The following is a 23,870-nucleotide window of genomic DNA, read 5'->3' on the forward strand; positions in this document are numbered from 1 at the left end:
TCCACAAGCTTTACGACGACATCAAGGCCCACCAAAATACATTTTAGTCGACTAAATCACCTGTAGATTTAGTCGACTAAAATCTCATGACATTTAGTCTAGACTAAAACTAGACCAACAATAAAACATTCCAGGTGTCTAAATGTGACTAACTAAATACACTATTCAAGAGACTAAGACAAACTAAAATAGAAATTTGCTGCCAAAAACAACACTGTTGACCAATATGCATAATGGTCTTCATTCATACAGATTTACACTTTTGCATGTTGCATACAATACATACGAAATATATTTTATTATCTGCTGTGGAAAGTAGTTTCAAACCTCCTGCTCTTAACCGCTATGCCTACACACGCATCACAAATATCTGAGTAACTAACCAGTGCAAACGTTTGGTACTCTTGGTGTGAAATGCCACACCTATGGAACCCTACTCCAAACGCCTTCACAAAATAATTAGTTTCTTCAATTGCCATTGTATATAACAAGGGAAGAATAGGCATTCCTGTAATGTTGCAGATCATGATATGTTGGTAAATATATTATTAAAATGGTGTATAAACCCAGTTTTTCCCCAACAGAAACATTTTACATTTTTGTACATCATCTTCACATGTGTACATTTATCCATTCATCCATTGCGGATAGCTATTGCTCAAAAGAATTAAGGGAACAATTGGTTCCCTAATTCTTTTTAGCATTTTCCGTGCACACTGTTGATAGATTTATTAATATTGTCTATCTATCTATATTGTCTCTGTCATTTCTCTACCGTTTCGGACACGGGGAGGCTTGCCGGAACCGGGCCGGCACCCTGTGTGCGTTCCTGTGGGTCTGGAACCCCCACACGGAGTTGCACCACTCACTTCACACAGGTGTGATTTTTCTAGATATTTTATTGACCACTGATGTTGTGTGTTTGTCGTTCTTACCGTTTTATTACGAAGCCTTATGATGTCAGAGACGGAGCCAGCCCCGCAGTACTCCATGACGATCCACAGGTCTGTGTTCTTAAAGTAACTGCCATAGTACTTCACCACGTAGGGACTATGGGAGGAAATGAACAAAGAGTGTGCGTCAGGAACAATTTCCATTTTAGGGACAAAATAGGAGAAGTGAGACAAGACAGTGACCACAAATGTCAAGTAATCCCAGTGGCTTTATCTGTGACCGTCTGCTGGCAAATATTACCTCTGTTAAACCTAAACCAAGTGTAATACCTGTTTTACACTTGGTTGCATGCTGAAAATAGCAGATCTACAAGCTTAGGTCACAATGTAAAATCAGCCATTACGACGGCATCGAGGCCTGCCAAAATACATTTTAGTCGACTGAATCAGCTGTAGATTTAGTCGACTAAAATCTTATGATATTTCATCGACTAAAACTAGACTAACACTAAAACATTTCAGGTGACTAAAATGTGACTAAAACTAAGTGAAACTATTCAAGAGACTACGACTAAAACTAAAACAGGAATTTGCTGCCAAAAACAACACTTGGTATTGGGTATCCTCTGCACATGCTCAGATCATATGGGGATAAGCTCAATTGATTTAATTGGACATCAAGAAACAGGATTAGGTGGTAGCGGAAACGAGTGTAAAAACTAGGCCAAAGCACTCAGTGGATGATGGTGAGCTTATATTATCTCTAAACTGTAACTATGTATTTATCTGCTCCCTAGTGGGGCGGTCAGGGTTTCAATCTAGGGCGGAAAATCCTTCCACGACTAATCCTGAAAACTTTGAATTTCCCTGCAACAAAATGTATTTTGACAGCCTTGATGCTGTAGTTTTTTCACTTTACTGAAAATAGCCCATCTACAAGCCCACAACATGTTTCAAATTCAAACCTAGAGTGAGCATCACTCAAGGATTAACTGTAAATGTATTCAGCAAAAACGTAGTTCATGTACTATAATAACAAAAATTAATTCACAAAGTGCAATTTAACCTAACCATGGCTGGTATATTCACCAGATAGATGACGAGACTTTAATCTATCACTTTCTATAAATTATAACAATGGTTCATATTGAACTGCATTTTCTTTAGACCTGTGTGAACAGAACTGATTTTCATTTTATTTTATATGCATAAAAAGTATAAACCGGTCTTCCCGCGTTGCTCATTTGTGCTGTGTGAATCATGCATAGGCTACTGTCTCTGGGGAAGGTGAAAAAACAAATATCCCTCACTGTTCCATGGATAAAGTAAGCAAATCATTCTAGTAATTACCCTATTATGTTACAAAGGTCACTACTCACTGCTATTCTGGCATGTGTCAACATTAATCTAAATAAAGCCTTGACTGGGAGCTTTACAAAGTTACAGTGTGTGGATTGCCTTTATCCACATGCCTATTTGTACCACACACATGCCATGATGAGCCCTCAGGTTCCGTGCCTGCCAACTAGCTGGCCTGGCACACAGACAGACAGGCTCAGGTATTATGCAACTGCTGCTGCTTGTGATTGTAACATTCCAATAGCTCTGGCAGGAAACTTCATACCAGAGGTGGAGGAACATAATTTGAATGGGATCGTTTTAGGCCCAACAGTTATATAAGTGTTGGAAGACCCGAAACCCCATTGACCTCAGGATACATCACTGAGGATACGTCCCAGGTGCATCCATGCGATGTTTTTTAGTTTTGGTTATAAATGAATGACACATTAAAGTAAAAATCTGAATAACCGAGTGAAGAAACATGACAAATGCATTAGTTTCCATACATTGGCCATGTTTCATCACTTCAATTTTCACTTGTTTATCCTGTATGCCAGTGGTTCCGGGGACCCCCAGGGGTCCCTATAGCTAAATGATAGTTAGGAACCAAATGGACCCTTATGAGTCTGTAACTCAAGTGTACAAATGGAACCAAATGGACCCATTTGTACACACAGAGTTAAATTAACTTTGATATTACAATATAAATTGGGGGTCGAAATGCCATTAAATGGGGGCTCGTAGCCTAATTAAAGTCAAACTGGGGGTCCTTGAAATTAAAATGGTTGAGAATCACTGCTTAGAGCCTTAAAAATCTTCTTATGAGGGTCCCTGGCATGTTTTTAAATGGGGGTCTGTGGGCTAATTAGCGTAAATTTGGGGTCATGAAAAGGTTTGGGAACCACTGCTGTATGCCTCCTGATTGGATGAAACCTGAAAGTATCTTGTTTATTAAGCTGGAGACCTGTTAGCTAAGAAATATCACTTACATCAGCTTTGGGCAAGTCACTAACAATGTAGTTTCTGAGAAGTCACCATACATACTGTACACTTAGTCCTTGCTGCCTGAGACCAAGGACTCTAAAGATGCATATGGACAGTTGACCATAGCACAGTAAAGCTCTTAATACCTCTAAAAGGACTGTGTCCTTACTCGATTAGTCAACAGGCTGCATCCAATACTGTGGTGTTGTCGAAAATATCTTGAAGTGCTGACATAATGCAAGTGTCTAAGTATCTTCTACAAATATTCTTGGATTTCTAAGCCGTTGACCACAGTAAAATTAATCTACAAGCTCACGTGTGGCACTGGGAGTTTGTGGATCCATTTTCTGAAAACTTTCACCTTTGGCCAATATGGTTAATATATGGATTTCCAAGTTGTTCCAACAGCTTTGCCAAGGCTGGAGGAAAGGGGATAGCTGCATCAGAGCAACCAGGTCTAACCAATGCTGCTCTCTAGTGGGCATACTGCAGAATGACTACAAACAGGAGGGAAATAAGTCTTACATTTGGCCAATTTAAATGACAGAATTTTGTATAGCAGATGTGTACTTTGAACTGTATTGCTTTCACTTGTCAGACCACCCAATGCTTGGTTGAACAGATGTACAATTAAAGTAAATTTCATCCTAATTGTAATGGTGGTTGGTTGTATGCCTTTATTTAATACAGAAGGATGGTCTTCCTGCTTTCTTTGTCGCACCTCCAACGGTAACCCACAGACATAACGGTTGCATTCTCTTGTCATGCTTTTACTGCAGGCTCTTTTAGTTTAAACGTATTTGGGTTAGTCTTGTGAATACTTAGGGATTAACTTGGACGGACCCAAAAGCCAGTGTTTGTGTCGTCAGTAGCATGCAGGGCTTAAAGCCAAATAAAATCCCAGAACTATTTTTTTCTTTTTTGCAAATCTGCACTGATCTCATTAAATGACCCCTATGAAATGCTCAGGACTGAAATCAGTCCCCAGGACTGAGCACTTTAAGCCCTGGTAGCATGTTCAATACTTTTGTTTCATCTTAACCCATTCTGGACGGGAACTTATGGTGTTTTAAGCATTAGGTTATACTTATGAGGTTGAGGATCTGCTATTTTTGAAAGATCGTGAAAAATGTAGTATGAATCTTTGAATATATTCTTTCAGAGCGAACTTTTTTAACTCAAATCTTTGTTTCTGGAGGGGTCCATGGAACATTTTCAGATGGTCAGCGGCTTTTTTCAGAAAAAAGATTTAGAAGACATTTGTAGAATCATCCTCTGATCTAAACGGGTTAAATTATTGTTCAGAAATGACAGGGCAGCAACAGGTACCATTTCACCAACTTTATTTATAACAACGGGGACAGAGCTCTACTGGGGAGGCTGCTGCTGATCTGGCATGCTCCTGATGATGTCAGAATCACCTGCAGGAGGAAACAAGGAAATTGATTAAAAAGATGATAGAACAAAACATATATCTTCATATTACAGCCCATATTCATATGGGGGAGTGCTGCCCTTGTGAGATATGGGTACAATGTCGCCTGAACATTTGTGAAGTGACCAACAGTGTGGTCAGCTCACTCTGGTAAGCTCTAGCTTTAATGTAGCGAACCGCTGGTGCCAATTAGGACCATTGACGGGTCAACCAGCCCTCCGTACTGGGTCCGCACACAAGGAGTGACAGTTTAAAGGATGTTTGTTCAACTGCCGGAACAATACTCCCAATTATTCTTCATAGGAAAATAGGAAATGCCCTGCATTTTATGCCCAAATATCACAATGAGCTGAATCTCTTATGCTAGCCATTAATTGATCTGATCTAGGGTGGGATTGGCTACTAGTTCATAAACGATAGTGATGTACATCAGTGGTTCCCAAAGTGGGGTGATAAGGGACCAAATGGACCCTCATGGGTCTGTAACTTTAAAGTGTACAAATGGAACCGGTCCATTTGTACACACGCAGAGTTAAAATAACTTTGATTTTACAATATACAACATTAGGGTCCCAGAGATAGAAATGCCATTTATGGGGGCCCGTAGCCCAATTCAGGTCAAACCTGGGGGTCGTAGAACTGAAAATCACTGCCAGAGCCGTAAAAATCCTTGGCATATATTTTCTAATGGGGGTCCGCGGGCTAATGAGTGCCAATTTGGGGGTCCTTGACATGAACGTTTGGGAACCACTGATTTACATGAAGAAACACCTGACCAGAAGGCTTGTTTGATAAGGTTCAAATAAAACAATGGAGCTACAAATAGCACAACTGAATAGTCAGATGTCTTTGACACATGATCAGTCAATGAAATTGATGACAAATACAAAAATACAAATACAAAATGTACACTTTACATTTCTTTGCCTGAAAGATAAATCAAAGCCCAACGCTTAATCCTTAGTGAACATTCACTGCCATGTGATTCATTTATTCCTCCACCAGTGCCACGAGATCTTTTCAGTGTTTAACGCTTTAGTTATAGATCGTGAATAAAGCTTGTTTTGAAAGAAAAAAAATGCAATCTGGGAAAAGATTGAGATAAATGTATTAAAATAAAAAATTGAAACGACGCTCACTTCGTTTTAGCGATGGCCTAGCAACAGTGAGGAATTCATACATTTAAGTTAACTCATGATTTACTGCCCAGATAATTTAACCAAAATAGCCCAGACTGCCACCATTTCTGTCCATGTGTTTTGACTCACCTTCAAGTAGTCACAGAATATTCATCTTCACTATGATCACACACACCAGATCGTTGGTATGAGAGCCGTTCATGAACACCCCGAACGCCCGGGGGTATTTAGGACCATTAAATCAGTTCGCCCAGCGATTAGCAGCTACGGAGCACATTTCTAGGTGCACCAGGCGCCATCTTGAATGTAGCTGAAGTAGCTAGATGTAGACAAAACACTGCAGCGGCGATCAACATGATTTACGTATGATTACTTCTAACGCGACTAGTTGACTAATTTATTTAGATAAAGTTATTTGCGTTTTAAGATTTGCGACCTCATCCACTAAAATGGGGAGGGATCACTTTGGATGATGTCCCAATCGGGAATGACATCGAATGTTGCCCAACAGGCACTCCCAGCCTGTGGAGCGATGCGCTCTGTAATGTTCCATCCTGAACTCTGATCGTTATGATTTGATAGGATGGAGACTGTTTGGTAAAACCATCCATGTGTTCAGTAGTTGGATCCAATTGAAGATTGAACGGTGGTCACGCCAAAGTAGAACGATACAATATGAGGAAAGAACCGTGGGAGTAGAGCAGGAGCAGGACCACGTGGTACCTTGCGTCTCGCTGCACGGGGGTGGACTTGAACTGACGAGTATACTCATCAATGGCAGTGAATGTGTGCTAAGCAATTCCCTCCTAGACCATGTTAACTGGCCGACCATTTTTGAGTGAGGGGTGTACAATATCTGCAGCATCGTGACAAAAATGTATACCGTAAACACTTTCACAATCCAGATTATGTATACAGACCCCCACCATCGTGAATCAGCTTCTGACAAAAAGTGGAATAATGTGGAACAATTCCATAATTTATGTAGATGCAATTTCTTTGTTGACAAAAAGTCATGTCTAGTCCACACCCTTCAGGAAGGGAACTCACCGGGGTCAATAATGGCCAATGTGCAAACCCTGTAGTATTTGCCGCAGGCTGTGCCAAGCTCAATGTTGTTGCCGCTGTAGTGGTGCACGCCAGTCTTGGCCAGCATAGCGTAGTACTCAATCTCAGATTTCCTGGAAGGACAAAAGGATTTGACTATTAGAAACATCAACTTGGTGCACTCACTGCTAAGAGGCAACCAATTCATTGTACGAGATGTGAGGTCCAATAAACAAATGATTACACATAACCAAACATTAATACACTTGTGTACAGCACATTATATAATACACTTCTGTATTCAGCTTTAGTTTATCAGCTTGTGAGGTACAATGTCGTAGAGCTTTGGTGAACTGACCAACAGTGTGGTCGTCAGCTCACTCTGGTAAGCTCTGGCTTTAATTTAGCGAACCGCTGGTGCCGATTAGGACCATTGACGGGTCAATCAACCCTCCGTACTGGGTCCGCACACAAGGAGTGACAATGATAGGATGTTTAACCAATGGGAAACGGTCCTAAATGAAACACTGATAGAACAGGACTCCCAATTATTCGTCATAGGAAATAGTTAATGGATATAATCTTAACGTTTACATTTAGTCCAGCTATTACGATGTTAAACTGCCATTTAGATACCTGAGGGCAGGACAGTTGTTAGCCAGGATTACCAGCTTGGCTTTGCCCTGGCGGATCATCTTCTGGGACTGTTTGTATCCCAGCACGTATTTCCCACTCTTCATCACTAGCTGGAGTCTGGAGTTGATAGACTCCATGGACTTTTTCTAAAGACGGGAGGAACAAAAATAGCTCAGTAACCACATGAGATGCTAGCCGAAGGTGAACACAAATCAGAATCTTACAGCAAGTTAAATCTTGTATTAATGTATCCATTTGTAACTCAAGCGTATACAAATACAAAAGGAGTCCCTTACAGTTAATACTCAAGTTAAATGTAATAATTTAATAAATACTTGCATACTACAACTACCATTCAATGTCATGATTAATGTCAAACATCTGTCATATAATGTCTATATACACAAGTATGGTGGTGCCATTGTGTAAAAATGATTACACATAAGAACCACCAATTATTACACTAGTGTACAAGCGTACAGCACATTATAAATAACACACTTGTATTCAGCTTTAGTTTATCAGCTTGTGAGGTACAATGTCGCAGAGCTTTGGTGAACTGACCAACAGTGTGGTCGTCAGCTCACTCTGGTAAGCTCTGGCTTTAATGTAGCGAACCGCTGGTGCCGATTAGGACCACTGACGGGTCAATCAACCCTCCGTACTGGGTCCGCACACAAGGAGTGACAATGATAGTTAAACTATATTATAATTTAAACACGTGTGTACCATCATGTAATCATTCATGTAAATATAATGTCTATACACAAGTACATCACATATCCATGGAGAATTGGTGAACTGACGAAACAGTGTGATCAAAGAGACTCAAGTTGATTTAAATGTAACTATAATTGAACACTTGTGTACCATGCATCGTCATCATTCATGTCCGTTTTGTGTTTGTTTTTTAATTAATGCAGCGACTTTGAGTCTATGCGTCAAATAATCTGACAGTACGTCAATTTAGTAAGGGACGTCCATAGTCCATAACTTAAAAAGTCAACATTAGCTGCACATGCTAGGCTAACTACAAGCTCAAGTGCGTGCATCGCTGGCTAACATCAATAAGAACTCATTAACACTTTCGGTACAACTAATTTAGACACGGCAAACATAACTGGCTTATCAATACTGGGAAGACGAATGCGACGTTTTAAAGCAACGTGTTTAGCTACGGAGCTAACATGCTAGCAAAGGCCCCGGTAGGTTTCCACGTGAAGACATGCAGCCATTGCTGGAACTCGACGGATGGGGTTGGGGACTCACCGCCTTCTTTGCAGCCACCATTTTTGCGGTTTAGTCCGTTCCGGCCAACCTGAATTTAACACAAATGGAAGCAGAAATGTGTCGTTAACACATAAAACACCAACACAGCGACTAGCTGGACAGATACGGGGGTTGTTTTATACTAAAACTCAGAGCTCCATCTTACACAATGTAGCGTCCCCAATATGGCCTCGGAGAGAAAGGAAGTTCCCGTGGTGCATTGCGATTTTATCCCCACGCGAGGAGGAAAGCACTGGTTTCTATTCGCTGTACAAACTGCAGATCTGGTCTAGCTCCAGTCCTACTGTATCCGGTTATTTACACGCACACATCTATATATATACATGCACATCCGCTCTGCAGCGGATCTGCAACCTGCAGAGATGATTGGTCCCAGTTCTAGTCTGCCCGTTCTACTGAGTCTGCGTGGAGGAGAACTAACTGCGCTCAAGACTCCAATAAACATTGCACTATTTACACATTTGCCAACAATAATAAGAATAATAATTGTGAAATGTTGTCTGTTACATTTAAGGAGTTTTGTCAAGTCATCTTTATTTATAAAGCACTTTATAATAAAGTATTACGAATAAAGTTTAAAACAATTTTAATCACTTTGAATTTTAATAGCCTTATGACAATAATAGCTATAATAATACGAATAAGAATAGTAATTTAATACACTTTATTTGTAGACCTATAGCACATTTAAAAAACAATTACACTTTTTATCAGTAGGCCTAAGCTAAGCCTATAGAAGAATACCAGAACGCCGTAAGGATAAAACCAGAGACATGTTCTAGTTCTTCAAAATAATGTAATAATTATATTACTACCGTATACTATAATATCATTATCATGTAATTGTATTGTAGCCTATTTATTTTATATCCTGCATCCAGCCATCAACCAGGTGGGCGTATGAGCCAATTTAGAACGTTTTTCTTGCATGCATGCCTTCTCACCAGACACCAGCAGAGCAGACCAACAGACCAGTGCAACAACAACCTAACCTAACTAATAATATCCTGAGTATAGAGTCTGAGTGTGTGTGTGTGCTATAACTGCTATTAACTCTGAGAGTGTACAAATGGTCTGGATAACCCCATCCATGGGTGAGTAACTCTGAAGGTGGAACAGAATGGACACGAGTGAGTAACTCTGATCGCGAGAAAATGGAAACACGTTTGTTAAATGAACACTCCGCATTTTACAGTGTGAACAGTCTACACGTGCAGCGCGCGCTCGCGTGCGCGCGCACACACACACACACACACACACACACACACACACGTCACGTCAACGATTCACTTGAGTCGAGTGAGTCCAGATCGAGTGTGTCAAGCTATCGAGGCACTGAGCAGCAGCAGTGTGTGTCCATGTTGAAACACACCTTGGCTTACATTATTCTTCGGGGACCTAAAGAGATGCGCAATTACGCACGGGACTAGTGGAATTTAACGACAGGTCTATTTGTCCAGGTGGATTTTTTGAGGACCTTTGCATTTTTAACTGACACTATCAATGCAGGGCGTCCTCAGGAACGCTGCCAGCCAAGTCTTCTGAGAGCACTAACTTCTTTTCTTTTTTCTTCATTTTTTTTAAACCTGCACCCGATCCACTTCTCTATGTGCTAAGAGACAGAATAATGGGATGCTCAACATCTACAGCTACAGCGGTGGATACGACCCGGCCGAGCACCAAGCCGGAGGAAAGCAACGGCGCCAGCACCACGGGTAGGCTACCCTTTTTGGCCGATTAAAAAATGTCTTCTAAATCCTAACAATTTTCTGAAAAACCCATGTTTCTATGTCAGTGGTGCTCAACCATCTCAAAATATGTTGTTCCAGGGACCCCCCAGAAGCAAATATTTTGAAATATAGCCTATTCAAAGATTTGAGCCACATTTGAACGATTTTTCAAAAATAGCAGATCTACAAGCTCGTGCGTGCTGCGCTATGTAGATCTGCTATTTTCCAATAGCTAAAGTATAACCTAATGCTTCAAACACCAAAAGGGGTTCACGTTCTGAGTTAAAGGACAAGTTATTGTTGACTAACTTTCATTTAGATTTCCATCATGGCAGACTTTGAAAGACGTTAAGGATAGAAAAGTTCCATAATGCATTTCAATTTGGCTCATATGGTATAACATATTATGAATAAGATCCAAATCAATGTTAAATGTAAAAAACAATAATACTTTTTTTTTAAATAATTTATTTGTCTTTAGCCTATAATGCAATTCTCACCTCTAAGTCCATAAATTGTGACATGATATGGAAAGGGTGTTTCATCGTTCACTCACCCATCTTTAATTAACCCATTCTGGGTGGGAACCCCTTTTGGTGTTTTAACTAAGCATTATGTTATAGTTTAGCTATTGAAAAATAGCAGATCTACAAGCTCATAGCTTGTAGGTCTGCTATTTATTTATTTTATCGTGAAAATGCGGCACAAAGCAACATTATGGAATTATTTTAGCACATGCAGTAATAATGCAGATATCCACAATGACAGGATGGGAAAGTCATCTGTCATTGTTTGGTACATTGGTACTATGGGTCTGTACTCTGTCCTCCCTGGGAGGGACAGTGGCGTTCAGGGTATCCGGTGACAGGCTTCCATTTCAAAGGGAAATAGAAGCCACCGTAGACACTAACTTCCTTGTACTGAGGCAGAGTTAGTTGGGTAGGTTTGGTGCAAATGAGCACACACCTCTCAAAGGTAAACCCCCAAACACTGCATTCTCTTGGGAGTGTTTTGCAGCATCTCTACACACGACAGCGTTCCATTTCAATTAAATAATAAATATATTATGGGCATTTAGCACATGCTCTTATACAGATTGACAAAGTGCAAGGTCAAAGTAAATGGTATGAATCCTATGGTCAACAAAATGACAGGCTCATGTCCAATTGTCCATGTAAGGCCTTTACAGTGCAAAGAAATTAATGTAGTGCTTCAAAACTAAACATCAAACCTATAGCATCTGTCTAAATAAACAACATGCTATCCAAATGACATTATTTGCATTTGTGTTCAAGCAAAACACAGAGGAGAGTATCAGTATTTCAATCAGTGCAAGAAACTTTGCGTCCCTATTTTGGGAGATGTCACAATACGCAAATATTTGGTGGAGAAAATAAGTTAACATTTGGACAAAAATAGCAGATCTACAATCTTACAGCATGTTGCATTGTGAGCTTGTATTGGCAGTTGGCTATAAGAAGATTTGGTGTAGAGGGAAAAGAGGAGAGGGCCTGGGTGAGGGTTTAAACAGTTTAACAGATTTATGGATTCATCTTTACACCAATATGCCTCTTATCATGTCCATGTGATGAGAGAAAACTCTGAAGAAGGCATTTGGTTGCCGAAACGTTGGTCTTATAATACAAAAAAATGTTTTGCATTGTGACTACGAGCTGTGCGACCGCGCCTTCCTCTTTTCAATTGAGAGAATACAAATTCTGACAAATAGAGTTTCAGATTTACAGCAGTGGTTCCCAAAGTGGGGTCCAGGGACCCCCAGGGGTAACTGAGGGAGTTCCAGGGGGTTCCCAACTAAATTATAGTTTGGAACCAAATGGACCATTATGGGTCTGTAACTCAGAGAGTGTACAAATGGTTCCATTTGTACACTCTCAGAGTTAAAATAACATTGATTTTACAATATATATTTGGGGTCCCAGAGATAGAAATGCCATTAAATGGGGGACCGTAGACTAATGCATGTCAAACTGGGGGTCCTTGAAATGAAACAGGTTGAGAATCACTGCTATAGCCGTAAAAATCATCTCTTATGGTCCCTGGCATATCTTTTCAAATGGAGGTCCGCAGGCTAATTGGTGTCAATTTGGGGGTCCTTGACATGAAAAAGGAAACCACTGTAAGTACAAAGCATGAAGTTCCTATATCTCTCCACCTATACTCTCTTACGATCTTCATAATGTCTGAAAACACGCACGGTCACATGCACATAGAGACAAAGAAAAATAGGCTTTTATCACACCAGATCTGTTTTTTGGCTTTTGTGCCTTTATTGATAAGTTACAGTGAAGACGGACAGGAAAGAGGGAGAGAGAGAGAGAAAGGGAGAGACATGCAGCAAAGGAACATGCATGAACGGGACTAGAAACACGCGACACGCTTTCAGGCCAGAGCCTATATTATGTGGCATGCGGCTGGACCACTAGGCCATCGGGCGCCCCATCACACCAGATTTCCGACAGAACAGAGAGAAAAAGCTTGAAATAATCCCCTTATTCTGTCCCTCTCAAGGTTTACTAACTGAATAAAATGAAGTGAAGGCTATGTGATTATGTCCTGTACATGTATTATGTAATGTAATATTCAGCGTAGACTCAATGATATTATGATAGAATGCATAACAATTACTATTCCGATCATAGGTTTCTCTCTCCCCACCTATTATATAAAGTAGAATTCTGTATTAAATCTAATCTGACAACAATCTTCTCTTATGGTGGTCCCTGACACCAAATCTTGTCAAATGGGGGGTCTGCAGTTTAATACAGTTTAATAAAAATGTGGGCATCCTTGCACGAAAATGTTAATAGCTTAAGCCTTAGGCAAGTTAGGCTGTACTAAAACTAATTGGGATCCGAATAGATAAAATGGAATCAAGTAAAATGAATGACTGCAACGTGCTTGTTGGACTGGAAGGTGTCCATGTTATCATTCTTCAGAGTCAGCTGGACATTTGACTGAGATATTTTCTTGGCTTTGCATGCATGCTCCTTGTGAAGGATCACATTGTTCCACCAGTTACTCTCAAGGGAGACAGAGGAGACATTTATATGATTGCAGTCATGAAAACACAACCAATTATGCCATATCCATATAGCGTCGGTCTTGTTATTAGCAGTTGAAGAAACAAAATCGGAGCCGTCTGAAGTGAGTGATGCTGTGCTGTACTGTACTGTACTGTACTGTACTGTACTGTACTGTACTGTACTGTACTGTACTGTACTGATGATGTGTGCCAGTTTTATATCTGCCTGTTATGTAAATATGTTAAATAGGAGGCGTGTTCAAAATCATCTTGGCCAGTATAAACTGAAATTACTGTTAACCTTGCCTTCACTTCAAGCTGAAATGGGTTCAGATCAGTCCTCTCATGAAACGGCTCCCTCTCGTCCCATTCCTCCTTCCATTCCTCCTTCCATTTCTCCCTCCATTCCTCCTTCCATTCCTGCAGGTAAGGTATTCCAATATGTTTAGCCAACAAACCCAACATTGAACTAATTTGTGAATTTAGCTGGTGTAATAGCCATATTCGTTAGACAAGCACTAGCTCAGGGGTCGGCAACCCAAGATGTTGAAAGAGCCATTTTCGACCAAAAATAAATTCAAAATCTATCTGGAGCTGCAAAAGAAATTACGCATTATAATGCTGCTTGCCAAGCTTTATTATCTCCCGGGTTGCAACGAAACTAGCAGCAGTGGTTAAGGCTGTACCCTAGCCCTTTTTTTAGGACTCGAACTTCGGCAGGAATTTTCGAGCGAATATCCGGACCATTTGTTTCTAATTAGTTTAAAAAATAACCTTTGAGATATCCATCTCGATCAGAGTGCCGCTCTTTATCAATCTCTCTCGTCTCTCCCAACACACACACACACACACACACACACACACAAAGCTCAAGTGCAACGGCGTCAACTCAGCGGGTGCGCAGGAGCCGAAGCACCCGCTGGCAAAATAATAAGCCAATAATAATAAGTTGCGGGGCGGGTGGGCACCTTAAAATATATAGGCTACTCTAAGGTGGGCACCCACTGTCGTTATAGGAACCTTCTGCCCCTGCTCAAGTGGCTCCGCAAAAACAGCTGATCTGCAAACTTGCTGGCAGGCAGCGTAGCTTGCTCGTTTTGTTCCACCTGTGATCTCTCTCAGAAGCACATTGAAGTGGGCACAGGGCAAAAGCAGACCCTCCGTTACCGTGACCGTTTTACTTAACAATGATCAGAGAGTTCACTGCTTTTTGGCAATATGCTATGTGATGAACTTCAGCCTGTTCAAACTGTTGCAAACTCTGACGCCTCTCTTTCTAACCACAACGCCTGGTATGATTAAGATAAAATTCTTCGGGTAAGATTCCATGCAAAGTTTTCTGAATGCAAAATGGTGAGAGGAGATATCATTGAAAAGGTAGTGATCATAATAGCGGCACTAAAAATATATTGCTTAGTTTAAAGTCAAGTGGATGGATGGTGGAATGAATAATGATAATGGTGAATGTCACGATATAGTTATGGTCTACGACTCTACTGTATAGTGCTTGGTGTGAAAATGCGGCACAAATCTTTGAAGATATATTCTTTTAGAGTGAACGTTTTTAACTCAAAACTTTGTTTCTGGAGGGTCCCTGGAACAACATATTTTCAGATGGGGATCGGCGGCCAAGAACATAATTTTGGGGGTCCTTGAGAACCACTGACATAGAAACAGGTTATTCAGAAAACTGTCAAGGTTTAGAAGACATTTTGTAGAATCGTCCTCAGGTCGAAATGGGTTGAAGGAGAATTCCATGCTAGAAGGCTTTCTTACCTTTATTTGTAGTTGTTACGTTACGTCCCCACCAAAGACGTTCAGGTGTTATTTTGTGCAAAAGCGCATTATTGGCTATTTCCCCTACCATAAGCCCTCAATGAATTGAATTGAATTGAATGGGGCTATGGGGCTAATTCGCTTATTTCCATCGCTCAACAATCAACTTTACACTTATACGCTTATAAACAAATAAGCGAATTAGCACAAAAACCCAAACCCCATTGAGGGCTTATATTAGGGGAAATAGCCAATAATGCACTTTTGCACAAAATAACACCTGGACCTCTTTGGTGGGGACGTAACAACTACAAATAAAGGTAAGAAAGCCTTCTAGCATTGAATTCTCCTTTAACGTTAGTTGAGGTTAGTTAGTTAGTTTTGGATTGTGAAAAACAGAACAATGTGTTAATGAGTCTAAAAGCTTCATTTTCTATGATAATCATTAACTCTCTGTTTTTCAGTTTATGTTTCAGGTGTAGTGAAATGGGCTATACAGCTAAATAATCACATACACTATGTTTAAATAAATTAACTCTAACAGAAGAATATAATTATTTCCCCTTATTTGTATTATGTCTGTGCTGTAAATATGTTCCATATCCTCATAATACTGTGTTGTTTCAAAGGGTTAACAACTATTATATTGGCAATGTAGGCCTCCATGGTGACCAAACAACAAGTAAAAGCAAAGATAATTACACAATTGATGGACCTAACATTGTCCCTCAGTTAAACCATGAATAGAGTTTGGTATTTGATACTTCTGACAGAGAATGTTTGTTTATGCTGACCTTAGTCACCATTATTATAATCCCAGCCTAGAGAGAACCACATAGCATGAGAAAACAAGGCTGCTGCTCTGTGTTGCCATGAGGCCATCCATTCATGGAATGAACTTAAAAGTGAGGGAGATTTCACAACATAGACTACAATTCAGTCTACTCTCTATACTCAACTCAGACATGCATTATTAACTATTCCACAATCTCCGAATGCTGTATTGAGTCTGGAACTACAGCTCCTGAAATCCGAGTAAGGAAGCTGCCATTTCCGTTCACGAAAATACATTTAAAATTATCTTTACATTATGTTTTTTATTTCCTTTTCTGCTAAGCAGCAAAGCTATATATGCATAGATGATTTATATTTATATTAGGATAAATGTGCGCGACTGTAAAGGCGAAACGGAAGTGGGGAGGAGGCTCCACTTCCGCTTTATAGTTTACTGTGCTCTTCCGTTGCTCCAGACTGTATGATGGAAGCATTTGTAAATTGCGAGAGGCAACAGTCTGGTAACGTGAGACTAGACGTGTGCACTGACTGACTGTATTCGGGCAACTCAGATGGGGTGTGACTGAGTCATGTTACGTCGCATACTCAATCAGAGTCAATCAGAACCAGACTAAAGACAGACATGGTCAATGAGGAAGTATGTTTGTGGATGTTTAGGTACAAAGACGAGTAAGACGCGCAAACGCGGGAAGCGAACGCAGCTCGTACATATTTGGGTTTTGGACGTATAGCTGCTTTGGGGACTCCTTATATGGTGCCCCTTTTGTGCCCATATATGGAGCTGAGTGGACCTGGCCCCTTTTGTGCCCATATATGGAGCTGAGTGATTGCTGATGCAACACACTCCATATTTGGATAGCGGGACAGACAGACAGACAGACACACAGACATGATCTGCTAGGTCTCATAGTAAGTTGGATTATGCAATCTTATTGTAGTTCAGGATGATCAAACGTATAGGTCTACATACATATAGTCATAGACTACAAAATAAAGGTAAAGATAGAGCAAAGAAAGAAGTACTGTTTCTCTTTAACGCACATGTCAACAACCCCCAGAATTATCTGTATTTGGCCGCCGACCCCCATCTGAAAATATGTTGAAAAATAGCAGACCTACAAGCTTGTAGATCTGCTATTTTTCAATAGCTAAAGTATAACATAATGCTTAAATAAAACACCAAAAGGGGTTCCCGCCCCAAAATGGGTTAAAGGTTCGTTTTGGGGGAAGAAAAATACTTGCTATGTACAATATATTTATTGAACAGAGATTATTTTCGACAGGGGCAGCCAGCGATCATGGCAAAGTAGCAGAGGACAGCGTAACGATCCCCGACCAGACTGCGGCGGCTGCAGCGGAAGCTAAGCCTGCAGACGATGCTGCTGCAGCCGCAAGGAGCAGCGCCACCACGCCTGCAGAGAGTACACCAGCTGCAGCGGCAGCAACAGAGCCAGCAGCTGACAGCAGCCCCCCTGCTGAGAAGCCAGTGAGCTCTCCAGAGCCTCCGCCTTCAGAACCTCCGCCTTCAGAGCCAGCGGCTGCAGAACCAGCAGCGGCTGCAGAACCAGCGCCTGCAGAACCAGCGCCTGCAGCGGCCCCAGAAGGTAGGAAGAGCAGGAAGATACTGTATATGGCTATATCTTGCGCTGGCCCCTTACCCCTTATCTCTAAACTAATCTGCAATTTAAAAAAAAACGTTTAAAATAGTTCAAATAGCTGATCTACAAGCTCACAATGTCTCGATGTAGATTGGCTAGTTGAACTATTTCTAAGTGTTTTTCAAAATGGCAAATACTTTTAGGGATGATGGATAAAGATGACACAAGTGTTTTATCCAAACCTTTTTTTTCTTCTCTACTCTCACAGACAAATTTCACAAACGCTGAAAATACTTATCGTATATCTTTTATATACCCGGGTTTTTAACCCTAACCCTTGTTGAGACAGTTTTGAAGTGAAACAGTATTTTAAAAACACAGAATATCCAGGATGAAAGATCAATTAAGACCTAAGGCCGTAGAAAAGGTTCAAGCCCTAGTGCCCAGTTTCCCATGGAAATTACATCTCCTAAATTAAGACTGGACAGTTGACACATAGATTGACTTTGCTGACGATTTGGCCCCCGAAAGTTCACCGCACTTTGCCGAAAACAGCTGCCCCCACCACCATATTCGTTAATAATAGAGACTGAGAGAGAGTCTAATGACAGGGACGTGCACACATAGACAATAACATCAAAGGGGGCTTCAGCCCCTGCCCTTTTACCCGTCTGTAAAACAACTGCCCTCTCCAGACCACGAATGCAGCATTTACTACAGTGAAAGAAATGCAAATGCCACTCCTCTCCTTTCCATGCCATACCAGAAGGCAGAATTCAGGAGAATTGCTTTTTTTCCAGAAGTCTCCTGAAATTGAACACAGTATTTTGCGTTTAACTAATTTGTTTAGAAATCCATGTCGTTACACACCGCATCTCCACTAGCTAAAGAGTGCTTTGTTTCGCCCCGAAAATCTCTGCATCCGAACCACCGAACTGCTCCGTGACCCAGTGAACACGGAACAGCCCCGGTTGAATTATGTCCCTTCCCTCTCTCTCCCTAGAGTAGACCCTCCTCCAGGGCCCGGCGCCACAGAGGCTGTAACCAGGGCCAGTATCCAACACACCAGTGTTGTTTTTGGTAGCAAATTTTGATTTTAGTCGTAGTCTCTTCAATAACTTTCATCTAGTTTAAGTCACATTTTAGTAATCTGGAATGTTTCAGTGTTAGTCTAGTTTTAGTTTAGTTTAGTTAGTCTAGTTTAAATATAATATTTTAGTCGACTAAATTACTGTTTTTACACTTGCTGAAAATAGCAGATCTACAAGCTCACAACAATCTGCTATTTTCAGCATGCAACCAATTGTAAAATGACTTATACTGGATCTCTTGTCCACTAGTCCCTGCCTAACATTTTAGCCTAGTTTCTATTTGTTGATGAAATTGTCAGCATATTTAGTCTTAGTTTTAGTCACCATAGCTTAGTTTTCATTTAGTTTCCGTTTCGTTTTTGTCAGTGAAAAAAGGTAGTCGACGAACATTTTTCGTCTTAGTTTTAGTCGACAAAATCAACACTGCAAAACACAGACATTGTTTAGGGCGTTTAATGAACACAATGGCAGCGGTGGACAAAGTATTAATCCCCAGTAATTGTCAAAAATATAGATACCCCTGGATACAACTCAACTAAAAGTGAAAGTTGCTCAGTCAAATTTTATATTGATTTTTAGTCGACTAAAACTAGACTAACACTAAAACATTCCAGGTGACTAAAATGTGACGGAAACTGAATGAAAACTATTGAGGAGACTATGACTAAAACTAAAATCCAAAATGTGCTGCCAAAAACAACACTGCATCACTGTCCACTGTGTCCAGTGTCCACCATTGCACACCTGGGATAGACACACGTACATTCATTTGCTACACAGTGACATCATGGTGGCCAATGATAAAGCTTTTCAACGAAATGGCTTCCCTTAACAGTATAGCAACATGCTTGGCTGGGTTACGTTTGTTAATTAACAGGGAAGCCTCAAAGTCTTCCCCCGAGGAGTCTCTCTGGGAAACATGTGCGACTATTTACAGTCATGTAGTAGCTTGGTTTTGATCCCCAGCTCCAGTGTCCATGAGTAAGACACTGCAAGACACACAGTCACTGCTCCTGATAAGCATTGCTGCTTTGCATAGCATAGTTACCACTGCCATTGGTGTGTGTGTGGGTGAATGTAAGTTACGTAACGCACCTTGTAAAGCATTTTGGATAAAGTCGCTGCTAGTGTACAGGCTTTAGCTTCGGCATACTATTGGTCCGACTGTCAATAGAACGACAACCTACATCAAACCCTAATCTAACCATAACCGCAAGCACGGAGCAGCGCGTGTTCGCCAACCTTAATCCGATCGTTGTTTCCGCATGTCGGTCCTATATGGTGTGTCGGATAATTGTGCGCAACCCATATAGACCATTTACAATGGACGTGAACAGCACTTCAAGTGTCTTCTTGGACAGCACAGGGACTCGGAGGGAAAGTGTCCTCATGGTCAGAGAGTCTGTCCACATTGCAGACATTTCTTTCTTTTATTTAATGTTTTTTTGTGTCTTTCGCCTTTATTGTATATTTTTTATGGAGGGACAGACAGTAGGCTGACAGGAAATGGGGAGAGAGATGGGGGGGGGGGGATGACATGCAGTAAAGGCCGTCGGGATCGGGAGTAGAACCCGTGGCACACTGCCAGACTGGGTTACCAGCCAAGGTGCCTGGACCGCTGAGCCACGGCCCAGGCCATTGCAGACATTTCTGCTCAAGAGAAACATCACAGGCTGAAGCTGCTCCTGGCATCCACGGTTCAGACAAGGATGATGTTTTGAAGATGGATTTTTAGGGAGCAGTTTTGCTTTCTATTTAGACACTAAACACTGCAGCAGAGAGACAGGACATTGAGGCAGGGCAGAGAATTCAACACAGGTCTCTCCTGCCAGAATCAAATCAATTACGGGGACTAATATCGCCATCACATGGCCAGTGATATACTGTAGTGAAGTCGGCTACCAGGCTACCATTTCATGTAGAGTCCACAAGAACGGGGTGCCTATGTGTCTGTACAGAGGTACACGACTGACCAAGCACCGTTTCCATCCACTCAGGCTATATACTAAATCTATACAGGGAAATGCTTAACAAAGGGATGATGGATGCCGTCATATAACACTGCTATCAATTCAGCAATGCAAATGACTAGCAGGCCATTGAATCGGGAAGTTGACCCATTTTCCTGTTTGTCTAATGCAAAGTATAGCTTTGTGGGTCATATTAGCTCAGCGAGGACGGCACAGACTCAAACCTAGAAACACTGTGATGACTCACTGTCACTCCTTTTGTCACTCTGGGCTTGAATCGAACTCGTAAACTGGTCCAGGGACGTGCACACACAGACATCAAAGGGGGCTTCAGCCCCTGCCCTTTTACCCGTCTATAAAACAACCGCCCTCTTCAGACCATGAATGCAGGGTTTACTATGGTGAAAGAAATGCAAATGCCACTCCATGCCACTTTCCATGCCATGCCGGAAGGCAGCATTCATGAGAATAGGTTTTTTCCCCCTGAAGTCTCCTGAACTTGAACGCAGCATTTTGCGGTGAACAAATTTGTGCTGGGTTGCGCACCGAAAATAGCTGATCTACATGCTCACTGAGTTTGTAGATCTGCTATTTTCGCTATTTTGTGTCCAAAACCACAGGATTTCAGCCCCTGCCTCTCTAACACTCTCTGCATGTCCCTGAACTGGTCTTTTCCTTATTGGTAAAGATCATCAATTTACAAGTTTGATTCAAGGGAAGGTCTGCATGTTGCCTGGGAAGTGTCTCTCTTGCCTGCGCTTTGTTTGTCAGTGTGTAGTGTGTTAATGCGATGCGGTGTGATGCAATCTGAGCCCAGAGAGAAACAGGAGTCTGCCAACACACACTGGGCTCTCTCTACGTCAACCCTGGCTGGCTAACCTCCCTGACTACGTTTCACAGCCAATGAGGAAACAAGGATAAAGTCTCTGCGTTAAGTGCAGTGAGCACACCGAGCATCATCACAGCTCATCCAGTGTTGCGTTGAAGATTCCAATTGACTAAAATGTGACTAAAACTAAATGAAAACTATTCAAGAGACTATGACTAAAACTAAATGTGCTGCCAAAAAACACAACACAAGTCAGTTGGAGTTAGGCCTGGTACAGACAGACAGACACAGGTTTCTGCAATTTATAGATATCGTAAAACAAAGCGTTTAAAATACAGGCTTATTAATTCAATAGCGACAGGGCTGGTACAGTACATGCTCATATACAGTACAGTAGTATATAGTAACATGCTATTATTCATGCTCACAACTCGCTTTCTGTCTTTCTTTCTCCTTTCAAACGGTCTTGAAGCCCCAGCAGCCCCGACAGAGCCCACGGCATAAGAGACAGCAGGTATAAGCAGAGAGATGCAGTTACAACAACATTACATAACATCATCCTGCTGTACATTACATATTCATGTCCATAATCTGACCCCACTACTGTATCCCTCTATGCTTTGCAGCTCCCGCCCCATGAGTCAAATGGAACTATAGTGCTGGTGGCTCAACAGATGAATTCTGCGAGTGTCCCATGTTGTCTTTCTGTGTGTAAATGTACTGTAATTGTGTGTGAGAGAGAGAGAGAGAGAGAACGCGATGATATGCCCGATTTATTCTCCGTCGCACATTGGTGGCGGTGCGCGCCACAAATAGACGATCTACAAGCTCACGCCGTGTCGCCTCGTGAGCTTTAGTACGTAGAGCTGTTTCCGGGACTGAGACGTGACGAAGTGTAAACCAGGCAGTGGTGGGAAAAGTAATCAATTGTTTTACTTAAGTTAAAGTACCAATACTGCAATGTATAGCTACTCCGTTACAAGTAAAAGTACGGAATTGAAAATGTACTTACAAATTTTGGCTCCAAGATGTAGTGGAGTAGAAGTAAAAATAATGGAAATTGGAAATACTCAAGTAAAGTGCAAATACCTCAAAAGTGTACAGTACTTAAGTAAAAGTACTTAGTTCCTTTCCACCACTGAAAGCAGGCGATAGAGAGACAGACAGAGAGAGATGAAGAGAGAAAGACAATGCCATGTTGCCAAGATGCAGACCCTGTGATCACTATTATGTCCAATCAGGGTCCCTCAGTCATCACTGTGCCTTCTGTCCCTTCCTATGCTGTCGTATGGTTGACCAGTGGCGTGCACAGATAGACACTAGGGGTGCACCCCCTGCCCTTTTGCAATGTGCCCCTTTGATTTTCTTTTGTACTGTGTACACTGTATAGTACGTGGACCATGGTGACATTGATCAATTCTTGATAAAAAGAAATATTCTTCTAATATATAATTTAGGCCCCAAAATCTATTAATCTCACAATATTAAGGCAACCCGCCGGTTCCAGGCGCTGCACAAGGTGCCCTTTTTTCACTTGAGCACCTGCCCCTCTAAAGGTCTGTGCACGCCACTGTGGTTGACATTTTGTGCTTGCTATTTGCTAACTGTATAGAGATGCTTTATTGTTCTTAGCATGTGTATTTATCTAAAAGGAGATACTCAGTTGAGAAGTCGAATGTTTAATACCGAAATATAAATCTACCCCTTTTATCATTGTATAAAGTTAATACATTGCACATTTTTGTGAAGTATTCTGTATTTCCCCCGTGATACAATCCATAAACAAAAGAAATTTGTTTTTTTCATGAATTTCAATGTCCGTTTGTTGACACAGATGATGTTGAATGATTCAGATCGGTAATATCAATTTCAGATGAACATCCATGAGATGTGAGAAAAAAAAACTATTGTGTTTTATTTTTTACCTTTCAATTATTAGTTGCTGCTGCTGTGTCATTTTGTCTCTGTCTAGCAAAGCAAGAAATCTTGTCAAAGATGTAATCATAAAAATGCAAAGAAAGCACAAAAATCATGTCCAGAAAATCCTTTTACTTAACATCACACAGCCATAATCGCTGGTTAGTTTTACATGTGGGGTTTGTTGTTCCCAGAAGGAATATGAAGTTCATATATGCTGGCATATCTGGTCATTATTGACCATTTTCACAATGTCTGGTGGGGTTTCCCAACTACCAACTCCGGTGTCTCACTGTCTATATTTTGGGCATTAAGGGCTTTTTTAAACGGGAAGCGAGGAACTCACACGTTGTTGC

At 41.2% G+C, this 23,870-nt stretch overlaps 2 protein-coding genes across 2 annotated transcripts; one reads left to right on the plus strand and one right to left on the minus strand.

The window, feature by feature from the left end:
* Window positions 1–4,544: 4,544 nt before the first annotated feature.
* On the minus strand, window positions 4,545–8,956 carry rpl30 (ribosomal protein L30). The gene is made up of 5 exons (XM_080787537.1): window positions 8,911–8,956; window positions 8,745–8,793; window positions 7,476–7,621; window positions 6,843–6,973; window positions 4,545–4,639 (listed from the first exon to the last, which is right to left on the minus strand). The coding sequence occupies exons 2-5, from the start codon at window positions 8,763–8,765 to the stop codon at window positions 4,587–4,589; spliced, it is 351 nt and encodes a 116-aa protein (XP_080643663.1). The 5' UTR covers window positions 8,766–8,793; window positions 8,911–8,956; the 3' UTR covers window positions 4,545–4,586.
* An 870-nt stretch (window positions 8,957–9,826) lies between these two features.
* LOC308332208 (uncharacterized protein) lies at window positions 9,827–23,802 on the plus strand. The gene is made up of 5 exons (XM_080787943.1): window positions 9,827–9,859; window positions 10,383–10,480; window positions 17,393–17,713; window positions 22,070–22,111; window positions 22,224–23,802. Exons 2-4 carry the CDS (start codon window positions 10,393–10,395, stop codon window positions 22,099–22,101), a joined length of 441 nt encoding a protein of 146 aa, XP_080644069.1. The 5' UTR covers window positions 9,827–9,859; window positions 10,383–10,392; the 3' UTR covers window positions 22,102–22,111; window positions 22,224–23,802.
* Window positions 23,803–23,870: the final 68 nt, after the last annotated feature.

Source organism: Protomyctophum bolini (assembly GCF_963924005.1).
Source record: "Protomyctophum bolini genome assembly, chromosome: 17".
In the NCBI taxonomy this organism is placed as follows: domain Eukaryota; kingdom Metazoa; phylum Chordata; class Actinopteri; order Myctophiformes; family Myctophidae; genus Protomyctophum; species Protomyctophum bolini.

Coding starts and splice junctions, on each gene's coding strand:
- rpl30 (XM_080787537.1), bottom strand. CDS start 8,765: ATGGTGGCTGCAAAGAAGGCG. Junction 7,622..8,744: donor TGGTGGCTGCAAAGAAGGCG/GTGAGTCCCCAA, acceptor TCCCGTCTTTAG/AAAAAGTCCATGGAGTCTAT. Junction 4,640..6,842: donor ATTGGCCATTATTGACCCCG/GTGAGTTCCCTT, acceptor TTCCTCCTGCAG/GTGATTCTGACATCATCAGG.
- LOC308332208 (XM_080787943.1), top strand. CDS start 10,393: ATGGGATGCTCAACATCTACAGCTACAGCGGTGGATACGACCCGGCCG. Junction 10,481..17,392: donor CAACGGCGCCAGCACCACGG/GTAGGCTACCCT, acceptor TATTTTCGACAG/GGGCAGCCAGCGATCATGGC. Junction 17,714..22,069: donor GCCTGCAGCGGCCCCAGAAG/GTAGGAAGAGCA, acceptor ACGGTCTTGAAG/CCCCAGCAGCCCCGACAGAG.